The 24,089-nt window shown below is 37.2% G+C and overlaps 1 protein-coding gene across 1 annotated transcript; it reads left to right on the top strand.

Annotated features, from left to right (window-relative positions):
• The first annotated feature begins 12,707 nt into the window (after positions 1-12,707).
• LOC126707692 (dynamin-related protein 3A-like) lies at positions 12,708-23,401 on the top strand. Its single transcript, XM_050407544.1, has 20 exons — positions 12,708-13,330; positions 14,684-14,966; positions 15,068-15,096; positions 15,206-15,307; positions 15,478-15,546; positions 15,631-15,690; positions 16,057-16,170; positions 16,677-16,725; positions 16,905-17,014; positions 17,596-17,688; positions 17,847-17,939; positions 18,031-18,168; positions 19,752-19,865; positions 19,972-20,067; positions 20,285-20,327; positions 20,762-20,910; positions 21,011-21,157; positions 21,562-21,614; positions 21,724-21,823; positions 22,597-23,401. The coding sequence occupies exons 1-20, from the start codon at positions 12,959-12,961 to the stop codon at positions 22,870-22,872; spliced, it is 2,490 nt and encodes an 829-aa protein (XP_050263501.1). The 5' UTR covers positions 12,708-12,958; the 3' UTR covers positions 22,873-23,401.
• Positions 23,402-24,089: the final 688 nt, after the last annotated feature.

Raw genomic sequence — 24,089 nt, 5'->3', positions numbered from 1 at the left:
GAGGACCTAAATCCTACAACCCATACCAATGGAATGCTTAACTAGTCAAGCCAAGTCTACCCATGTAAAGGCTTCCATCAAAACCATGACTAAACCGCTGACCGGTGACCAAGGTCCTGCCTTTCAAGCCCACTCTCTACAAATTACATTGTTAGGGCCCTTTACATACGAGCCCAATGTCATTCTTAGGTTGTTAAATAATCGTGTCCCTACACGTATCTTACGAATATATGTTATATCAATTATCTTATAATTTTTTTTTATTGATATTCTTTTTTTGAGAAATTTTTTTTATTGATATTATTTACCTTTTTAGAAGTCATTTAGTTGTAGGGTGTGTTTGGATACCACTTATTTTGCTGAAAACTGAAAATACTATAGCAAAATAATTTTTAAATGTGTAAATAATGTTGTGAGACCCATTTGTAATGAAAGTTTTGTTTAAAAAAAAGGTTTGTGGGTCCCGTAAACAGTGCACGGGATCCACTGGAAGTGCATTGGCTTTGCTAAAATGCGCTTTAAAGAAAATGTAGTTGTAAGAGAGTATCTTTTAGCACTATCCAAACGCATAAGTAGTTATATCTAATACAATAATAGTAAAAATTGTCATATGCATGGAAATTAGTTAGGATAACTATTTGGTGATTTTTTTATTTATTTATATTTTTTTTCAGCTATCAAATTCCCTATAAAAGAGCTCACACCTTCAAGCATAAGCTCCACACAATCTTCTCTACCCCACTTAGCATAAACATCTTTTTCTTAGTAGTTATATCTAAATCAAATAATAGTAAAAATTGTCACATGCATGGAAATTAGTTAGGATAACTTTTTTTTCTTTTTTTTTTTAATTTACAACTATCAAATTCCCTATAAAAGAGCTCACACCTTCAAGCATAAGCTTCACACAATCTTCTCTACCCCACTTAGCATAAACATCTTTTTCTTCTACAAAGATGAGAACTTTTTTTTTTTTTGGGTGGAAAAGCGGGAGGTTTTATTTAAAAGCAAACTGAGTTCATACAACACCAACAACTGTGCTGGGGGTACAAAGCCGAGTTTCCCCCAGGCCAGTCAAGTCCCTCACATATGATACATAAACAAAAGTGGGACATTCATTATACATAGTCATCAGATTCCGGTGGTGGGTCCCCCACTTTGCTAGAGTATCGGCACAGCCATTTGCCTCACGGTACATGTGTTGCATGTGAACTTCCCATTCCTGATCCAAAAGGTTCCTACAATCACAAATCAAAGGCAGAATATTAGTGGGATAATTCAAATTTGTATTTGTTAGCCAGTTTAGGACCACTTTAGAATCTAGTTCCAGCTGAAGGAACTTCACGCCCATATTCCACGCCATTGCCAGTCCTTGTCTGATCGCCGCCAACTCAGCCAAGTTATTTGTTGCAAGGCCCACATGCGCTGAGAATCCTGAAATCCATTGGCCTTAGTGATCTTGAAGAACACCCCCTGCTCCGGCCAATCCAGGGTTATCAAGGGCACTACCATCAGTGTTGAGTTTAAAAAAGGGGTAGGGGGGTTTGCCATCTGATAATCTGAGGAACCCGGTCCGAGAGTCGTTTGGTGGTGCCGGCGAGGAAATGAAATTCTGTCGCCGCTTGTATAGAGGAGAAGATAAGGCTATGTTGGGAGCGGGATTGGTTTTTGAATATTCTTTCATTTCGAGCTAGCCAAAGCTTCCAACAGGTGAATGGGAAATAAACCTGCCATGGGGGGTGGTGGGGTAAGGAGGCCCTTGCCACTGAAGCATTATTTCTCAGCCAGTCTTAAAGCGGCGATTGGAAGAAGGACATAGGCAGGATACCTGGGGATTGGTGCCAGACCTCTTTAGCCCAAGGACAATCATGAAGAATGTGTATAGTCGTTTCAGGTGATTGGCATCTGGGACATCGGGTATCCATTGATGGACGTCCAAAAGATAGGTATGTTTTGGTGGGGAGTCGGTCATGCAGAGCCTTCCACAGAAAAATTTGGATCTTTTTGGGGCAAGGAGAAACCCAGATCCAGTGCCAAAGGGCTTTGTTCCAAGGGGCCTGATGGCGTTGATATGGGAATTTTGACACCGATTTGACAGAACACGTGCCCTTATTGTGGGGCCATGCCGCCATAGAAAAGAGTTAGTAAGGCTAGCAAAGCGGGCCACAGGAATTCCTTGAAGAAGATCATGGAGCTGGGAGGAGAGGGGGAGATTAAGAGAGTCAAAAGACCAAGCTTGGTTTGCCCAAAGAGAGTTGACTCGACGGTCATCCTCCTGGGGGAGAAGAGGACCCTCAATATAATTCCACAGGGAGCCGTTAGGTAGCCAATGCTCTTTCCAAATTCTAATAGTCCTTTCATCTCCTACAATCCACCGCATGCCTTCAAGAAGTAGCTCGACCCCTAACGAGATAGCGGTCCAAATATGTGATCCTCTTGATGTTCAGGGATTGGTGAAAACGGTAGCATGTGGAAAGTATTTAGCTTTTAGGACCTTGGCCCAGAGCGAAGTGAGATTGGAATAAAGGCGCCAGGCTTGGTTCATGAGGATAGCTTTGTTTCTATGCCGAGTAGAGGATATGTCCAAACCTCCAGCCTCTTTGAGGAGCGTGATAGTCTTTCAATTGACAGTGTGACAAATCCTGTGATGTTTGGTGTCCCCCCATAGGAAGTGACAACTCAATTTATCTATGTGGTGGCAAATCTTTTGCGGGAGAAGTGTGGTTTGCATGGCATATAACGGGACAGAGGTGACCGAAGCTTTGATGAAGGTGGCTCTGCCAGCCATCGAAAGGTACCTAGCTTGCCATCCTTCTATATGTTTACGGATATTATCCACCAAATATTGATAGGAGCTAGCTGTTCGACGAGTGGTAAAAATGGGCGTTCCAAGATAGGTCCCAATGCAATCCGTGGTGGGAAGGCCAAGGATACCTGCCATTTGATCTTTTATCCGCCTAGAGGTGTGGGGGGAGAACCAAGTTTTAGATTTGGTGGCACTCATAAGCTGGCCGGACGACTCACAAAACTCAAGTAAGAGTCTGCTAAGATTTTTACAATCCCTGGCAGTGGCTCTCGTAAACAAGAAGATGTCATCCACAAAAAATAGGTGTGAGATGCGGACCCCGGTTCTGAAATTTATTGGGTGGATAAGTTTATCTCGGACAGCCTCATTCAACTTGATGGACAATCTCTCCAAGCAAAGGATAAACAGGTATGGGGAGAGGGGGTCACCCTGACGAATGCTCCGGCTGGGCACCACTTCCGAGAGAGGGGATCCATTCCAAAGAATATGGAAACGAGTAGAGGAGATCATATTCATGATGAGGGTAATGAGATTAGTAGGCACCTGAAAGAATTCAAGGGTTTCCTGGATAAAGGACCACTCGAGACGATCATACGCTTTTTCGAGATCTAGCTTAAGAGCCACGTATCCCGTTCGACCCCGTCAAGAAATAAGAGTCCGAATGACCTCCTGAACTATGATGATATTATCGCTCGTACGACGGCCTGGCACAAATCCCGCTTGACAAGGATTGATGGCTTCTGCCATGAAGGGTTTGAGATGATGCACAATAATACGAGAAAGTAATTTATAAAGGGTATTGCAGATACTGATAGGACGAAATTGCGTAATCAAATCGGGGTGGGCAACTTTCGAAATAATGACCAAGTTTGTGATCCCCCAATTAGGAGGGATAGTGAGAAGCTCAAAAATTTCTTGAATAACTTGAATGATGCTCGAACCCAAACTAGACCAGTGTGTTTGGAAAAAGAGAGCATGATATCCATCCGATCCAGGGGCCTTTAAAGGGGGGAGGGCCTGGAGGGTCTGAAGAATTTCATCAGGTTGTGGAATTCTAGTTAGAAACTGAGCTTAGGTATGGAAGGGACTATTGGGACAGTAGAGCCTCTCATTGCTAGGGGTGATGTGGCAGTACGAAGATGAGGCCTGGAACAAAGTTTTGAAGGCAGTATGAATGTGATGGGTTAGTGGCTCTCTAGTGAGCCATAATCCTGTGCCATCCTTTAAAGTTATCACTCGTAAGTGGCTGCGACGTTGGATGGTTTTGATGTGAAAATATTTAGTATTGGCATCCCCAAAGTTTAACCACATGATTCGAGATTTGAGACGCCAATATAAATATTCTTGGTGGAGAACCCTATTATACTCCTGAGTGAGCTGGTTCTCAAGTGAGTACAAATAGGCCGAGGGTTTCCTGTCTAAGGCCACTTGGATACCTCTAAGTCTGGCTATCAGGCGGTTTTTACAATGAAAAATATTTCCAAAATGAATTTTATTCCAGGAGTGGATGTTTTCTGTCAGCGCATCTAGGCGCCGAGGGAATCTCGATAAGGATGAGGAGGTAGAAGGGATAAGTTCCGAGGCTTGCTAGCTGTCCTCCACAAGGGACGGGAAAGTGGGGTCAGTCAACCACATTTGCTCAAATCGAAAGGGTTTAGGGGGTTTCAGCATCGAAGGGTTAGTGTTCAACATAATAGGACAATGATCAGACTTGACCCTAGGGAGATGGTGGATTTCAGCTGTAGGAAAGAGCAAAGTCCAGTCGGCATTGCCCAATCCTCTATCTAACCTCTCCTTTATGGTGGACTACCAAATCGGGCTTTTGTTGGTCCACGTGAACCGGGGGCCATGAAAACCTAGATCAATTAGCCCACATTTATCCAAGCAGTTTCTAAAGGCCACAATGCGGGTTCTATTGACTGGAAGACCTCCTAGTTTTTCATCCTCAGACAACATATCATTAAAATCCCCTAGTAAGATCCACGGAAGAGAGATATTCCTACCTAGATTTTCTAAATAATCCCAAAACGGTTTCCGCTTATTAAAGTGGGGAGGGGCGTACACAATGGTAAGTAAAAAGGAAAGGGATGGAGAAGGTACCTTCACAAGAGTGTGAATACTGTGGTCACTGCAGGTGATAATTTCGACATTGAAGGAGGGGTCTTCATTCCATAGCAACCAGATTCCTCCAGAGAAGCCAGCTGGGTCCACACGTTGAGAATGAGTGTACGGGAGTGTGTCTATCACCCCTTGAGCCCTAACGTCAGCAATGCAGGGCTCGATAATAATCAGGATATCAGAGCGGTGCCTACGGTGGAGCTCATAGGCATGTGCACGAAACATCTCATTTCCGGCGCCTTGATAGTTCCAGGCGATCATCTTCATGGAAGTGGAAAAGGGGGTAAGGGACTCATTCGGGACTTCCCATGTTGAGGGATTCCTCACTGTCGGCAGAGGAAGGCACTGATGCCTCGCTGTGGTGGTCATGATGCGATACAGTGCTTCCACATCGTCGAGCCTGGCCCAGTGCGTACCGGACACGACGAATGGTGGGCTGCGGTTTGAGAACATGACAATGTAAAGGTTTGGTTCGTCTTCCCGAATGGCGATGTTTATTTCGCCGCGATCTAGGAAGCGGAAAATGGCTGCGGGTAGTATATCCGGGGAGTCTGCACTGGAGGAGCTCACCGGAATGCTTCGCTGCCTAACCGGTGAAGCTTGTGTCCGCCTTGCCTGGGTGTGATAAGGGTGGCTGGACCTGTGGACTCGGACATGGGATCGGTGGCTGCGGTAGGGGTTGGAATGGGGAGGTGGGTCGAGCCTCAGAGGTAGGCTCGGAGTTTAAGTCACTTGGTTCCAGTTCATGGCTGTCCGCAGATGAACCGAAATTCGGACATAACTCACTGTCCTGTCGAGAGTTTGTTCTAGAGACAGTCCGCTCCAAAGTTTTTCTAGGTTCTCCATCTCCTGTTCGTAGGCTTGGTAAGGAGGGGGTTGGTTATTCAAGTGTGGTATGTTTGAGAGGTGTGGATTGCCTTGAAGAGTTGGTGTGAGACACAGGTTGGGATCCGTTGGAGTGGGTGAGGAGGATGCTTGATCCGATGAAGGAGCCATTTGTTTGGTGTGTATCATGAGGGATTGGGTCGGCTAGAGTAGCAAGTGTTTTATCTTGCACTTGTTGCATGGCTTGAATGTGAGGATATTGAAGTTCCTCAAGACATCTGGCCATGCAAGGAGTGTGTGTGTTATGTCCAGCCACGTCATTCAGTTGATGAGAATGTCTTGAACAGCCGGCATCTCCAGAATCATGCATGTGCTACTGTTCTTCCTCACGTGGCTTCAGTAAATTAAACTTATTACCCATGGATGCCACCTCGCCACAGTAAATCCCAGTTGGCTGTTTCGCACTATCGCGATTATGTCCCATCACCGACTCAGTATTGTGAGTGCGTTGCCTCTGTGTAGGCGATGCTGGAGCTAGACCACGTGGGTGATTCAACGTGTATGGGTCGGTTAAGATGTTTTTACCGCTTGGAGTTGTCTCAATTTGGCGTCCACGTGTCCGAGTGCGGCGTGTTTGGACCGTTTTCCAGGGGGTTGACACGTGATTGGAGTCTATTGGTGAAACGGTTGGGGTGGAAGGTTCATTCTCATGAGGTAACATGGTAGCTGGAGACGACAAGCCTTCTATACACTGCGGTTCCCGGTGGTCAAGTCTACCGCATCTGTAGCAAAGCATAGGGAGGTTTTCATAAACAATGTCTTGCCAAAAAGAGCCTATTTTCACACGTTTGGGCAGCGGGTTGGCCATGTTTATTTGTACGCACACTCTAGCATATCTCCCACGAATGGTGGCGCTAGTAATGGCATCAACCTTCAAAAGTTTCCCTAGTTTTTTGCCCACATGTTTGAGAAATTCTGGGTGGTAATATTCAATGGGTAATTGTTCTAGGCGGATCCAAATCGCCGTGGTTGATATTTTGGCGGTTTGTGGATGAAAATCCGCTTGCCAGGCCTGCACATGCAGGTAATGGTCTCCCACAAACCATGGTCCATCCATTCGAGCATGGTGATAATCTTTAAGCACATCAAAACGCATAATGAAAAATCCGTAACCAAGGTCGATTAAGTGTGTCGTACCTGTGGGGCGCCAAATACCGACTAACCTGGTTTGTGTTTGGTGCTCATAGTTCTTGTTCATGTCGTCCTTCAAACCATATTTCTACCATCAAGTCAATGTGCTAGATTGAGTCCCAATGATGACAATTTGATTGAGCAAACATGCAAGCAAACACCAAATTACAATCTTTGCATCTCTTCCCTAAAAGTGTCACATCAACACCACGACAACTCAAATAAACCGCATTGATAGCCTTTATCATCGTAACCCAAGATTCGAGGTAAAAACAAAATTAGCCTTTTATGCCAAAAGATATTTTTTTGACATTATACGAGGTGATATTTTTTTGACATTAGCCTTTTGCTGATGAAAGTACACTAGTCCGTTTGGATTGAACTTATTGTTGCTGAAACTGAAAACTGAAAACTGAAAACTGAAAACACTGTAGCAAAATTATTTTTAAATGTGTGAATAGTATCGTGGGACCCATTTTTAATATTTTTTAATCTGTGAACAGTGCCAAATAGTGTATGAACAGTGTCAAACAGTGTATGAACAGTACCCTTGTCCCCCTAAAGCAGAAACGGTGCAGGGAAAAAAAAAAAAAAAAAAAAAAAAGATAAAACGCAAAACGCAGACTCCACTTTCAGCTGGATCCAAACGCCTCCTAGATGTTGTCAACAGAGTCAATTCATGTGAAGAACGTTACGCAGGCAATTCACCGGTGACTATACAGAACACAAATGTGAAAAACGTCACAAGAGTGGCTAATGCCATTGTGAAACAATTACTTTAGTAGCTTTATGTATTTTTCTATCTTTACTATCACGATTCATGCATGGAATGTCATGTGAATTGTAATAATACACTTTCTAAAATAAATTTTAAATTGAGAGATTGAGTATAAGTACAAAACTCTTTATCTTTACGCAAGCTGGTAGGTTGTTGTTTTTTTAAATATTTTGATATTTACAATAACCAACGTTGTTAATTCCATTCTGTTGGGGATGTTTTTTGCGACAAGGGAAAAAAAATGTGATATTAGCCCAAATCTCCCATTGGATTCTTTAGAAATGTTTATTTGTGGAGAATCAAGCCCAAAATTCCAAATGTATAATGAAGAAAAGACTAATGGTGTTTTAACAAAAGAGAAATCAAAATGCCATAATTAAAATACAAGAAAATGCAGAAAAAGTATACAAGTCCGAAATTTCGACCCACAGTCAACAAGAAGAGGAAATTGAGAGAGATTGTGAGGAAGAGAAGGAAGGTTTCCTTGTACCCATATTTCCACCCCTAAAGTTCAAAATTGTGAGAAAGTTTCCTAGCTCGGTGGGCTTTTGCTCTCAAGTTTCATCTCTATGGGGAAAACGTGATTGATTCATTTTGAATTTGATTGGGACCTTTTGTATTGAGTTTGGGGTGCTCTAAGTGACTAGTTTTTGGTCAATAGAAGATGCTTTAAACCCTAAGGTCTCAATCAAACAAGTTATGTTTAGATTTGTTTTAATTGGATAAGAGGCTTGGCTTGCTTTTTGCATAATTTGGGAAATAAAGTGGCCTAAATTCATGGGCTGATGTTTCCTAGACATGGCAGGCCCTTGGAGTCTCTATTTGGTTGTTGCAACAGATAAGACCAGCCACTTAGGGTTAGCTATATGTTTTAGGCCAAAAAATGGTAAAGAAAAAAGGTTAGGTCACAGTCGGCTAGAGCATGAAGGCCAAGGAAGTCAATACCGTACCGAAGGCTGTATCAGTTTGGCCAGTGGTACGATATATTTCGGATATCGGTTAATACCGGTGTACCATTTCAGATTTATTGCTATTTTTTACTATTTTATACAATATACAAAGTTATATTTCTAATAACTCAATATATCACATTGACAACTTTTTATATTTTTTGATGGAGTTATCCACATATAAATATATAATAATGAGAAGGACACTTACCTCAAATAAAATAAAATTTTAAAATCATCTAGTAATTTAAAAATTAAAATAATTATTTAATAATTTAATAATTATAAGTATATCTATTTCCAAAAAAAAAAAAAAAAACTTTAAATATTATAGCAATATTAGTATTATAATACTTCATACAACTTTTATCACAATTCATTATATGATAAGTTGTGAGAGGAGAAAAAAATTGTGTGTACGTGGGTTCACATTTTCATCACTCACAACTCCTCACACGACAAATTATGACAAAAATTGTTTAAAATGTTGTAATATTAGCATTGTTCTAAATATAAATTTGTTGCAATACAAAGGCAATCCGGCAATAATAATACATTATGTCACATCACATTAGGCTCAAAGGCCAAAGCTTTTTTTTTTTTTTTTTTTGGGTTAACACAAAGGCAAAGTTGAAAAGAAGTAATGGATTCAGCTCATTTTTTATTCAAAAATTAAAAGCTTTCAATATTTCCAATGCTAGTGTCAGTAGTCATGTGGAGAGCTTAGGAAACTTAAAAAAGAAATACAAAGCAAAGAAAGAGAAAGTGAGAAGCCACATACATAACATTGTTTAGCAAAAAAAACAGAGAGTGTATGAAGTCATTTACAGAGCAGTGGAGACTGGAGACGAATAGAGAAGAAGAGTGTTCAGCAAAAAAAAGAGAGGTATTAATTCGTTATATAATAGTGGAGACGGACAGAGAAGAAGCTACTCCGTGGCGCCACCCGTGCTTCATTGTCATCTTTTTCCTTTTCTCCTTCTTCTCTGTTTTCTTTCCATTTATTGGCCAAAGCAGCCGGATTTTGCCGGTACATGGCTGCAATGGTCGGTATTTTTTCTGGTACGAAACTAGGGGATTATTTGTACCGGTGCACTGGCCGGTACAGTATATACCGGCTGTACCGGCTGGTATGGTACAGAATTGACTTCCTTGATGAAGGTTCTTTTAAGGTGAAAATTTTGGGTACAGGACCTCCTTCGTGAGCCAGAGATGCTACCAGTGTCCCTTGCCCACTTGGTAGCATGCATCGGCTGGGCTCATGCAAAAAGTCCAAAAGGAACCGATCTATACCTTCCAAATCACACTTCCTCAAATTCCCCCAATATGTTGCATGGGCTTAAGCCATGCTTAAAAGAATAAAATATAATGTAATGCATGAATTGAGCCCACGAGGAAGTTGGGCTTGGTCGAATCGGGCTTGTAGAAAATGTGTCGCAAAAATAGGTATCAACACATTCCTAAGAGTGTTTCAATTTGTCCATTGAAAGAGAATACTTTGTTACAAGTCTATTTCAACGTACCTTTTGAGTCAATTGATAAAAATATCAATAAAATTATTTAAGACTAGATTATCACTTGAATCCCAATCTCAACAAATGTTAATAACAAAGCTGATCAAACTTCTAAGCCATCGTCAAAATCATATAGATTACATGAAGCCGATTAATATGTATTTTTTGAAGTTCTCTATTTGCTTGGTGAAAAAGTAAACCTAGGGAGAGAAAGAGGAATATCCTCCATATGCGGCGAGAAATATATATCATATCTAATATATAATATTAGAAAAAAAAAACCATTCGGCAAGTGCACGAGTCAGGACATCATTAACACGTACGACGTATTTTTATGTATAGTATATTCCCATACAAACAAACCACATGCCACCTCTCCCAGTGGACCCGCACGAAAGCTCTCTTTTATCATTTCCTTTTCTATCTTTTGGAAAGAAAAAGAACACTTCGACTTCTTCAAATTCTACACAGATTTTATGTTAATTAATTATTATTATTTTTTCATTTTTATAACCCATAGTTACGTACCCTTTTCCTTTTTTTTTTTTGGATTCCTACGTACGTACCCTTTTCCTATAACCACAAAATCCTCCTCCCTAAATAACCAGTATTATTATTTTATGAGAGATGAGAAGTCTTAAAAGTCTTTTTCCTCGTAGTATTTATAAATTTTTTATATGTGAGTCTCACATATGTTATTAAAAGGTGTTAATATAAAACTGATTGACGAGATATCTATCATGTTTTAAATATTTTTTCTTCTATAACAATAAAAATTAAATAATTATAATTATCCTTTGTCATTTGGTTGAATAATGACTTATAATTCATAAACTTTCAATTATTACATTTGATTTCCTAAAGTTTGGATTAAAATAAAACTTTTTTTTTACTGAAATTAAAATAAAACTGTTAGGGCTTCATCTAAATTAAACAATTTTTTTTTTAAAATTTTTTGACCAAACAATTTACCCTATATGGTTTGAATCGTTTGATGCAATACCAATTTAGTTTGACATGTATTTTTAATCATTACTTTCATCAAAGGAAAAAAAAGTATTTTCAATTATTACCTTTTTACTCCTAAAGTAAGATTAAAATAGATTTATTTGGTTATATTCAAAATCAAACCTTACCTATTTTATTTTATTTTAATACAATCCCTAAATGTGTGTTTGGATATAGAATTTGTTACATACACATAATTTTATAAATGATGGGATTTACATCCCCATCATTTATAAATTTCTTTGTTTGATTATTAATATACTAATGGTGGGATTTCAATTAATTTCATTTTAAAAAATTAAAATGACTTTTGAATTAACAATATTTTTTTTTGCTTGAGTTCCCAAAAAAAAAAAAAAAAAAAAAAAAAAAATTCCTTCATTCATCGTGGTTCTTCTCCTCCACACAAAAGCAACAACATAGAGTCATAGACAATATAAAACAAAAATATCAATCAATGAAGGTTCTACGTCGAGGCCATGTTCCCTGGACCCACTCACCTCTCATTGCATCGTATACACAATGACCACTGCCGTCGAACGGTTGAAATTTAAATATAATTGACTGTGGATTGGCATAGTGGTATACCGTATACCTATGAGAGAAGACATGATGGGATGATTATTAGATGCCTAGGATTGCACAATAACATATGAGGGTTGGAGATGGTATCTTTGAGTTTAGCCCCTCTAATTTCATCCTTTTTTTTTTTTTTTAAATGAATACTTGCTCTCTCTATTGAAACTAGGTTTGGTGGTGTTAAGATTTGAAAATGATGCATCATTGAGTAGAATTTCTAGCAAGGTTTTGGAGCCCATAAATTTGGATTTTGCTTTATTTGTTTCGCAGTAAAATATTTTTATTTTCAAATGTTTGATATATGACAAGTAAAATTTTTAAAATATAAACCATCAAAACTAGTGATTTAACAATTGGAGCTGGCACCACTGAATTGGCTTGTCACTAGACCTAGGGCTTCAATAATTAGATTGCCGACATAGGCTTCCTGGCCGACTAGACTAGCAATCCAATCACCAAATTGAGGGCGGGGAGAGAGCTAATGTGTGTTTTTGTAAAATGTTTTACTAAATTTTGAAAGGTAAAACGTTTTACAAATAATAGTAAACATTTTCAAGTTTAATCAAATTTTACGATAAAACAAACACAATAAAATGCTAAAAATATTTTATATCAAAACAAACAGAGCATTATATTCCACACTTAAATTTGAAAATTCTTCCTCTCATTCACCCAAATCAGGAATTTTAGTGACCAAATTCTGCCTTCAATTTAGTTACCCAATCACAAGGAGTATTATGAGAGTATTGTTCCTCAAACAGCTGCTGCTAGTTTGATTTAGTCTTCTATAATATCATCCTTTTTACCCAAAAAAAAAAAAAAAAAAAAAAGAAAAGAAAAAACCAAGCCAGGAGGAGTAAAATGTAAATATTTCAAATTAAAAAAAACAAAAACAAAAACAAAAACCAGGAATCACAGTGCGTAGAAAATCACTGTTGTCTTTCTCATCACGTAGATGTTCCTAGGTTTTTGAAGAAGTAGTGTTTAATTAAACCACCACCGCTCATTCAAACAAAGCCCCACACCAAAAATATATATAAAAAAAACAAACTCAAAAACCCAATCATTCACACACATTACATAGACGCAGAAACTCATCACGATCTCTCTCTCTAACTCTAACCTCATTTTTCTCTTTGAAAAATTCAAAAAACCCTAACCGATCCAATCCTCAATCCAATCTCCATCGATGGCGGAAGAACCATCGTCAGCGCCACCACAAGCGCCGTCCTCTACGGCGGCGCCGCTGGGGCACTCGGTGATCCCGATAGTGAACAAGCTGCAAGACATTTTCGCGCAGCTGGGAAGCCAGTCGGCGATCGAGCTCCCTCAGGTTGCGGTGGTGGGGAGCCAGAGCAGCGGCAAGTCGAGCGTGCTCGAAGCTCTAGTCGGCCGCGACTTTCTCCCCCGAGGATCCGATATCTGTACTCGACGCCCGCTCGTTCTTCAGCTCTTGCAGACCAAGCGAAAACCCGACGGCACCGAGGAGGAGTACGGCGAGTTTCTCCACTTGCCTGGAAAACGCTTCTCCGATTTCTCTGATATTCGTAGAGAAATTCAGGTACTTTTGGATTTTCAATTCGCTTCAAAAATTGTGTTTTTTTGAGTATAGGTGTGTTTAGTTCAACAATTTTCAGATAGGTAGATAAAGTGAAAGCATTGGTGCAATACATTGAATTTCATTGCGCTTAGGAATGATAACACTGTTTGTGTTTTATTGATCAAGTGGTGCCCTTAGGGCATTTGTTCATTTTAAGAAGTTTTGATACAACTTTTACGAGAAATATAAAAAGCCATAAAAAAAAAAAAAAAACCAGTTGCATAAATTTAATTGAGGAATTTGATGTAGTGTAGCTAAAGTATTGTACCTAAGTTTTGCACGAGAAGGTAATAAACTTTAATTATGATTACTTATCTTGCTACTTCATGGTTCATGAGTATGCAAAACTATGTTTTTTCTGATATTCTATAGTTTTCATTGCTGATACTTTAGTGTAGGAGAGTATAGGTGTTTAGTTCAACAATTTTCTGATGGGTAGATAAAGGAAAGCGTAGGTATAGTACATTATTCGGTTTCCCAATTAAATCGTTGTTGGAAATCGTAACAATGTTCGTGTTTCATTGGTCAATGCAACCATGAGTTTGAATTTAATTGTTTGATTTAAGAAAGTAATGAGCTTTAGTTATGATTACTAATTTCGCTACTTTATGGTTCATGAGAATGCAAAATTTTGGGTCAGCTATGGATCTTGATAAAATAGTGAGGGTTAGCTATATGTATTCTTTTTTGCCATTTTATTCTATTGGATGTCATTCTCTTTGTCACCTCGTTAATTGATATGTCATTTTTTACTACTTAGATATTATTTTAGGTCTTCCTCTAGCTTTTTCCAGTTTGCTTGACTTGAATCAACTTATTCTTTTTTCTGAACTATAAGAATAAATGATTTGTGTGAAGTAGTTGAATTTATGAGCATACAATTTTTTATTTTTGTCAGACTCCTCTGCTTGAATTAATTCGCATTTCCCTACCGGTGTTACTGAGCTAATAAGAATATTTGATTTATGTGGAGTAGTTGAAAGAATGAGCTTACAATGTATCGTATGGAATGTATTTGAACAGAAATTCGGTGTTTTTTTTGGTGAGTTTTGGATAAGAAGAGAAACTCTACCATACCTTATGCAAATAATTTTTTTTGTATTTTTATTTATAAAAAAAAAAAAAAATTTATTTATCAAAAAACTTATTGTGCTGGTTCTTATTGCTTTCTTTAGTATTGAGAAGTAGCTAAATTGAATCAAATCAAGTTGAATAGCATTTGCATGTGGATGAAGATTTTATTAGATTTTGAACACACCTATATCTTACTTCCCTCTATTCTTTTCATTTTAAATAATTCCAAATGGACTATAGGCTGAGACAGACAGGGAAGCTGGGGGTAACAAAGGTGTATCGGACAAGCAGATTCGCCTGAAGATTTTCTCACCGAATGTTCTGGATATCACACTGGTGGATCTCCCTGGTATAACAAAGGTTCCTGTTGGTGACCAGCCCTCTGATATTGAGGCACGGATTAGGACAATGATCATGTCATACATTAGAAAAGAAAGTTGTCTTATTCTGGCTGTTACGCCAGCAAATTCAGATTTAGCAAATTCAGATGCTCTTCAGATTGCAGGAAATGCTGATCCTGATGGTAGGTTCTGAACAGAGAAAGATTCTGCTTGTGGTATGCCTTTAGTTTTATTTATTTATATGTATATATTTAATTTGTAAGTTTTGATTTTCTATCGGCAGGTCATAGAACTATAGGCATAATTACAAAGGTACATTATATCTTGGCTTGAACTTCTCCCATGTTTATGTATTTTTCCATCATTAACTAACTGTTATAATGTTCTGACAAAGTTTGGCATTTTTTCTATGTGATCTTAGTTGGATATTATGGATAGAGGTACTGATGCGCGTAATTTATTGCTGGGAAAAGTGATTCCCCTCCGACTTGGTTATGTGGGAGTTGTGAATCGTAGTCAAGAGGTAATCATGTAACACTTAGAGATGGACAAATATTTTTTAATTCCATTACATCCTTTTATTTAGTTTTTTTATGTCATCCAAGTCTGAGATGGACAAAATGGAATTGCGAAGTTATTTTACTTGTGGGATAAGATTGTGATTCGGATTTTCAATTGTAATGCTTCAAACAGGATATTATGCTTAATCGCAGTATTAAAGATGCACTTGTGGCTGAGGAAAAGTTCTTTCGCAGTCGTCCAGTATGTTCATGCCGTTCCTTACTATATTGTTCTGTCAGAATTCCTTTATCAAATTGTATACTTAATCTGTTGCTTCTTAAATAGGTGTATAATGGTTTAGCTGATCGTTGTGGTGTTCCTCAGTTGGCAAAGAAGTTGAACCAGGTAGAGTTTTGCAATATTTAACTTGCTTAATGTGTTGTGGAATATAATTTACCATTCCAAAGTAGATTCTTCATGTTCATCATCTGCTGCTACTCTTGAGCATGCACTTATATACACCCAAACATGCACGCACCCACACGCTCGTCTGCTCCTCTCTCTTGCTACATTCATACAGAAATGGCAGAATATTATTTTTCTACCTTATAAATTATCCTGATTTTGGCGATTTCACTGTAGTATTATCTCACGAGTCCTACAATATACTTCTAATCTATGAATCCCCCATTCCTTGTTAAAAAAAAAAAAAAAAAAAAAACTATGAATCCTTTATTAACTTGAAATTTGTTATATTTAATTTATTTGCAGATTCTAGTTCAACATATCAAGGCAATACTACCTGGGCTTAAGTCGCGCATAAGCTCTGCACTGGTTTCTGTTGCTAAGGAGCATGCAAGCTATGGAGAAATCACAGAATCAAAGGCATGTTTAATTCTTTCAAGAGACTGTGTAAAACTTGGTTGAGATCATTGTTCAATCAATTGAATCTTTATTGCATGTTATGAGGTTGTGAATTTTGTGCTAGGTATAACAGCAGACTATAAATTTGTGTTTTACTCATCCAGTGTGGAATGCTGAATGAGTTTTTTATTTTTTGGTCATTGCTTGGTGTTCATAAATTGTGCTTTTATTTTCACTTGGTTGGCAGCTTCTGTGGGCTAGTGCTAATGCTTTTCTTTTACTTATTTTAAAGTGATCACTCATCAGGTTAAATTAAAAAAAAAAAAAAATGTTTGTACTGGTTGGGGAGCTTTCTTGCATTTTACCCTCTTGTGATGTGTTTTCCTCTACATGTGCAATTCTGAGTGTGAATTGAGCTTCCATTCTTAGATGTTATTGCCATTTTTCTCTAAGACTTTGTTGGTATCCTTTTTTCTTTGTGATTATACTATTTTCCTTATACTAACTCACTTCCTTGAATCTAATAGGCTGGTCAGGGTGCTCTTCTCCTTAATATTCTTTCAAAGTATTCTGAAGGTAAATAGAATTTTTCCTAGTTTTTGTTGTCTTTATCCCTTTATGGAAGTTGCCTTCTCTAATTAATGTTCTGACCACATCTGTTTACTTAAATCCTACTTTTTTTTTTTTAATAAATTTATTATTATTATCTATGCTTGAGTTCATTAATGGTAGCTTTAGTACCACATTGGAAACAGCATTTTCTTCAATGGTGGAGGGGAAAAATGAAGAAATGTCAACATCTGAGCTGTCTGGTGGAGCGAGAATTCACTATATATTTCAATCAATCTATGTGAAGAGTTTAGAGGTGCGTGTTTTGATATTTTCAGGCACTTTCCCTGTGACCTAATTTTTTTGCCCATGATGGGTTTGTTGTATTACAATCTAGGTCAGAGGTACAATGATGTGCTACATCTTCAATAGTTAATGATATTTATTTTATTATTTGTTTGGTTCTGTATGAAAAGTTATAAATCTAAGTTCTTGTAAGAATTGGATATATACAGAATTTTCTTTTTGGTTGAGTAAAATGTAAAATCTCCAGTAACCGATGGAAGATACTATACAAGCGCAACCTGACCAACAATGACTACTACCTTGATATCTGCCTTTCACTCAACATGTATTCATGGGTGTGTGTGTGTGTAACTTACCAATAAGGAAAAAAAAAACTACATTTTGTTTGTTTGAGCAAGTATAATTTGAGGAAACCACTAGATTGAGGTGCAGTCTTATTAGTTGTTTGACCATCTTGTTTAATAAAATTATGTTCAATGGGTGAGCATGCTAGCTGTCATGGGTGATTCCATTTTGGTAACTGGGATGAAATGCTGGATTTAATTCCGCTTTTAACCGAGTGTCTCTGATTCAATTTGATATCTCTTTCAGGAGGTGGATCCATGTGAGGACCTAACTGATGATGACATTCGAACTGCCATTCAGAATGCAACTGGTCCTAGATCTGCTTTATTTGTTCCAGAAGTAGGTCTTATGTTTTTTTTCTTCTGAAAATTTTCTTTAATTTCAATGATTGATATTTTTCCTTATTTGTGGAATTCGTATTGTTGGTTGTCTGGATCCTCCTGATAGCCCCACTCAAAGGTCAAGAACATATCATTTTAATTTAATGTCTTTATTAGGTTCCATTTGAGGTTCTTGTTCGAAGGCAAATAGCACGTTTATTGGATCCAAGCCTTCAGTGTGCCAGGTTCATATATGATGAGTTAATGAAGGTACGAGATTTCTTATTTCGTGTCTCTGGTGGTGTCATAACACCATCACTTGTAAGTCTTGATCTCCAACTAATTTAGTTTCTCTCTACAGATTAGCCACCGCTGTCTAGTTAATGAACTGCAGCGATTTCCTGTTTTAAGAAAGCGTATGGATGAAGTTATAGGGAATTTTCTGCGAGAAGGCCTTGAACCCTCAGAAACAATGATTGGGCACATTATTGAAATGGAGGTATTTTGAAATGAAGATAATGAACAAGTACTTGCTCTAGACTCATAATGCATACATCATGTAAATTATGGAGTTTACTTTCCTTTTATTTAAGGGCCTGTCTAATTAAAATCTTGTTCCACTGTACAAACCTGGATAGCATCAATTAGTTTGGTCACTGGCCTTGGATTTTCACTAGTATTAGTCAACAGTACATTACCTATCAATTAAAACTTGGCAAATTTTTATCTGCCCTCATAAGATCCTGCCTAACATTTCTTCCCATCAAATTATGATGCTTACCAATGTTTAGATTCTTAATTATATTATGTAGCAAAAAAATATTCTCAATTATATTCTAATTAGGGCCTGTTCGGTTGCTAGGAATTTCAAATCTTGAGAGTTATAGATTCTTGAGAGTTTAAACAAACAAGAATTAGAATTCCCTAGAGTTTTGACATTTCCATTGTTTGGATATACTTATGAACTTGAATTTATACTGTGTTGTAGGCCATACTAATAAAGAAATTAAATTTTATTGTTTAAAAATAATGATGTACAAACTTATTTAGGACATAAATAATAAAAAAATTTGACTATTACAGATAATTAAAATTGAAAAAAAAATCCTTTGAACATTAATAAACATCTTTTTTGATAAGTAATGAAATATATATTAAATTTTTAAAAAGAAGTGTCACCTTTTGTATCCTCATTTTTCAAAAAATGCAGTATTGCCGTTTCTTATGTTGTAATACCCTGTAACATGTCAGTACTTGTGCTTCAATGTGGTGCCACAAATGTGTCCAAGTTGTGTCTAGGCCGTGTTTCTATTATTATTATTATTATTATTATTTTGTGGTACTCATACGGGATGCGCAGGCATGCCTCAGCTAGTATACATGGTAAGAAGATGAAGTCCAGTATTTGGGGGGCTATTTCCTCCTGCTTGATATGGAATATTTGGAGGGAAAGAAATATGCTCAACTTTGAAGGGAGAGAACAGTTGGTTGCTCAACTCAAGTCTTAGCTGTTGGGCATACTTTTTGAGTGGCAATATTCTGAGTCTTCTTCTGTCCTTTTTTACCTAGACATGTTTGCTTTATGGACTGCTTGTATCTGGATGGATTAATTTCTTCTTGTTTTCTGTATCTTTGCTTAGAGAGTCCTTGGTATACTTAGGTTGTGTTTGGGATCAGAGTTTAAAGTCAGCTTATTTTACTATTTAACTTATTTGTGCTACTATTCATGGGTCCCATTGCACTTTTTGGTACTATTCGTGGGTCTCACCGTACTATTTCAACTAGTTTTTACCTTTATTTATAGTACTTTTAGCAAAACATTTTCAGTTTCAGCTAAATAAGCTGTTTCCAAATAGACTCTTAGTGTACTTGGGCCTTGACTTTTTTCTTGTTTTCTTTACATAAATGAAGCTCTTTTCTTATTGATTAAAAAAAGAATTCAAAGCTTTTACCCTGTTTCCTTGCTTGTTTACTATATATCAACAATGCATAGGCTTCTCATGGTGGACATACTAATTTCATCATACGTAATTCTGTTTCTTAGGAATGCTTATGGATTTTGCAATCTAACTCATTTTGCAGATGGACTACATAAACACTTCCCACCCAAATTTTATTGGTGGGAGCAAAGCTGTAGAGGTTGCACGGCAACAGACTACATCTTCGAGGATCCCTTTAACTGTTTCCAGGCAAAAGGTATGTCTGCTGTGCTATTAGTCATGTATATTTTGCAATACATGAAATCATTAATTTTCTTCTGTTTGATTTTTCTTTTTTCTTTTTCATCTCTTGGTTTTTAAAGGATGGTGTAGAACCTGATAAGGCACCAGCATCTGAAAGAAGTCTGAAATCGCGAGCCATTCTTGCCAGGCAAGCAAATGGAGTTGTGTCTGATCAGGTATGGAGAATTTGACTTGGAAAGGAAAAAAGTATGGAGAATTTGTCTTTTCACTCATCTGGTGAACAAGCACAATCCTTCTCATCCCTAAAGAAACTTTATGCCTGTACTTGCCATTACATATTTAAACTTAACAAGCAAGTTAAAATTTTCCGAAGGCTAATTTATTCATTTGGTCTAATTAATTTTGTTTTTGTGATTTCATATGGATTCACAGGGTGTTCGGCCTGTGGCAGAGGTTGAAAAAGTCTCTTCCTCAGGTAATGTGTTAATTTGATAAATTTAGTTCAAATTGTTTTATATCTGCAATAACATTTTGGGATTGTGCACTAAATTCTTAATCCTAAACGGTGCTAATTTCTTGAAAGCAGTAATTTTTTTTATTGGTAGGTCACATGCCCTCCTGTGGGTTTCTGAACCCATGACCTTTCCCTCCACCTTGTTTTTACAAGGGGAGGCACCATTAGAGTTAGATAGAGCTTATTGGCTACATGAAAGCTGTAAAAAATACCCAAATCTTAAATTATATATAAATATATATTTATATGTAAAATCTGTTGATTGCAAATGCTGTTCCTGACAATAAATCTTGGAAGCAGTAAATTGCCCATTTTTTTTTTTTATCCCCAATTATGCTAATTCAGTAGTAGGATAAAAGATATTCTAAAATTTGGAAGGATTAATTATTGATCAGGAAACCCAAGTGGTTCAACTTGGGGAATTTCATCAATTTTCGGTGGAGGTGATAACCGTATTGCCGCTAAAGAGAGCTTCACAAACAAGTCATATATTGAACCTGTTCACAGTATGGAGCAATCCTTATCTATGATCCATTTGAGAGAGGTATACATTATCTTTCCAGTGTCTGCTGCTGAGTTTTCCAAAAATCTTCCCCCTCATATGCTTAATTTATTCTAATAAATATTTGTTGATGTTCTTTAAGCCCCCAACTATCTTGAGGCCTACAGAAGGTCACTCAGAGCAGGAGGCTGTTGAAATTGCAGTGACAAAATTGCTTCTGAGATCATATTATGACATCGTCCGGAAGAACATTGAGGACTCTATACCTAAAGCAATTATGCACTTCCTGGTATTCTCATCCTCATCCTTTGTCATGTCATGGGAAATCTTTTTTTATTTTATTTTATTTTATTAATATGTGCATCATGTCTTTACCATAATCAAAAAATTATGGGTGGGTGGGTGTGTTAGCAGTAACATGTGGCTTATATGCAATTCTTTTCACAGTACAGGGATATGGAAATTAAGGTTAAGAATGTTTCTCTGGCCTCATATTAACTTTCACATTCTTAATGTTAATTAAGAATGTTAATATCTTAGGCAAGAATCATAATGTAGGAGGCCTTTACAAGTAGTGCACTGAACAATCCATAAAAATTGTGTATGATTTTGGCCTCTGTCATTATTCCTAGGGGGCAATTTTCTTTCATTTTCTTTCATTTAATTTTGATAGTTACTTGAATGTATATTCAGGTAAACCATACAAAACGTGAGCTGCACAATGTTTTCATCAAAAAGCTTTACAGGTAAGGTAGAGAAGTGTCCTGAGATGTAATCCCTTGAATTTTAGATTGTATACTAGTTCCCCTTGGTTCTGAATGTAACCACTGCAATGTATCTTATGCTCCAAAACAGAGAGAATCTGTTTGAAGAGATGTTGCAGGAGCCTGAGGAGGTAGCAATGAAGAGAAAGCGCACTCGAGACTCACTCCGAGTTCTTCAACAGGCTTTCAGGGTAAGTGTCGCCTGAATTATTAATCAGCAGAAGTTTGCGTGAATCTATAGGCTTTTCAAATATTATTTTAATTTCTCAACTGCATTTAGTTTTTGATTATTAGTTTCATTGTTTGGGGAAGGGATTTTCTCATGAAAACATTGTGCATATTATGTTCATGGTGGGATGATTTTTTTTTCCTTTTTGCCCTTTTCCTGGATGCATATAATTACTAGCCTTAGTTTCATGAATGTGTGATGCAGAAGAATTTAGGCCCAAAATGAGAAAAAGGCCCATTAGTCCATTGTCTTTAATTGCTCTATCTGTTATATTTAATATAATATTTTTTTGTTATGTTTTGTGTATTTTATAAGGTAATGTGACTTTTACTGAAGTTGGATGATTAGTATTTTAATTTTATAGGTAAGATGAAGGTCTAGGATTATTATAAATAGCCTATCTTGGGTTATTGTAGGCAATTTTTTTCTGATTTTATGTATTAAATTTCAGATTTGAGTATTACTTGAGTTCTTCATGCCTAGGGATCTTAGAGTTCCTACTAAAATCCCATTTTCTTCTCCTAGCTGTAAAACTTGTTTAATTGCTGGAATTCTTAAACCTTTCTTCGACACCATATCTAAGTTCTCTATCCCTTGTTGTGATTTTCTTGTAAACATCACACATAAGTATAAGTATGTTGTAAAATACTAAATTTGATATCTTAAGCTCAATAAGTTAACTAATTTGTTGGAAATTATGGTCAAATTAATTGAGACGTGTTCTTTTTTGTGTAGACATTGGATGAGTTGCCTTTGGATGCTGAAACAGTTGAGAAGGGTTACAGTTTTGGTGCTGATCCGACAGGGTTGCCAAGGATACATGGACTGCCAACATCATCGATGTATTCTACGAGCAGTTCTGGTGATTCGTATTCAGCATCTCCAAAAAACCATAAGTCAAGAAAGTCTTCTCACTCAGGGGAGCTTCAGCCACCATTTTATGGTAATGCAGATTCTAATGGAAGTGGACGCTCTTACATGCCAGGTCTCTATCCGACGGTGGATTCATAAGGCATTTGAATTTGCTGTGTATTGGTCCATGTCTTATTAACAATTACAAGGCATATATTCATTTGACTGCCCTGTCCAATTTTGGAGATGGTTGGAATTCGACCTTCCAGGGCTGGCTCATCGGGGAGTTGGCATTTTCTTCTAACTAGATTTGTGCAAAGCCAGATTTTGGTATTGCTTTCATCTTTATATATTTCTGTTTTGTTCCTCCAATATTATATAGGTTTTAATTTCATTGTTTACAAGGGTCGAAAAAGAATAACAGGGTCCCTATAATCTCCTTATGTCAGAGGCAGCAGCTTTCTATATATATTTATATATATTTTTTTCCAGCAAGCTTTCTGGTTTGAGATTTGTTGAATTGTGATGATTTTCAGCCAATTGTGTCAGTGTCTTTGAAGTACATATGCTAGTACTCTAGTCCCCCATTTGGTGGAGAGCACAGTAACACTAACTCTTTCCGTTACCTGTTTGTTTTGTTGACATTTTTGCATGTATGGGTGCAATTTATTTGCCGTTTATTTTGTCAGTGTAACTTGCATAATAATAGTGTGGAAAATGCCAGGTTATATGGAAATAATATGGAAGTTCTATAACTAAATTGATATGACTATTTTAGCAATTGATGTTTTAATTTTACCATTAATATGTTTATATTTGATTGTTTACTTTGTATTCTCCCTTTTATTAGTATCTATATTTGATTGTTTCCTTTGTCTTCTCCCTTTTATTAGTATCATGCCTAATTTCGTGGTCAGTCTTACAACCAGATGGCCATTGGTATTTTTGAAAGGTGGACTTTATGACTAAACGGGTGTTGATTTTCAGGGTCAGGATGTTGTAAATTACCTGGATTCTTTGGTGAAACATTAGTATTCCTTTTATGGATGTCTAATTTGTAGACATGGCAAAACGGGTCAGAATTTTCTGATCCGACCCGACTTGAAAATACACATCCTAAACTTGGTTTTATTGACCTGAAGCAAAAACGAGTTAACCCATGACTTGAGTCATGTTTTTGCGAGTCAACCCGACCCGCGACCTGATCTGTGACCCGAACTATTTCTTAAAACTTTTTTTTTTTTGGTAAAAAAGAAAAGAAATTAAGACAATATTAGTTTAATTGTTTGTTGTGAGTTTTAAGGAAATGATTGAGACATTTACATAATTGCAGGCAAATGAATTAAAAGATGAATGGTTAAGCATTCTATAATGAG

This window comes from Quercus robur, chromosome 11, assembly GCF_932294415.1.
Source record: "Quercus robur chromosome 11, dhQueRobu3.1, whole genome shotgun sequence".
In the NCBI taxonomy this organism is placed as follows: Eukaryota; Viridiplantae; Streptophyta; class Magnoliopsida; order Fagales; family Fagaceae; genus Quercus; species Quercus robur.
Note: the sequence above shows the minus strand (reverse complement) of the source record. Positions and strands in the feature narration are given on the sequence as shown.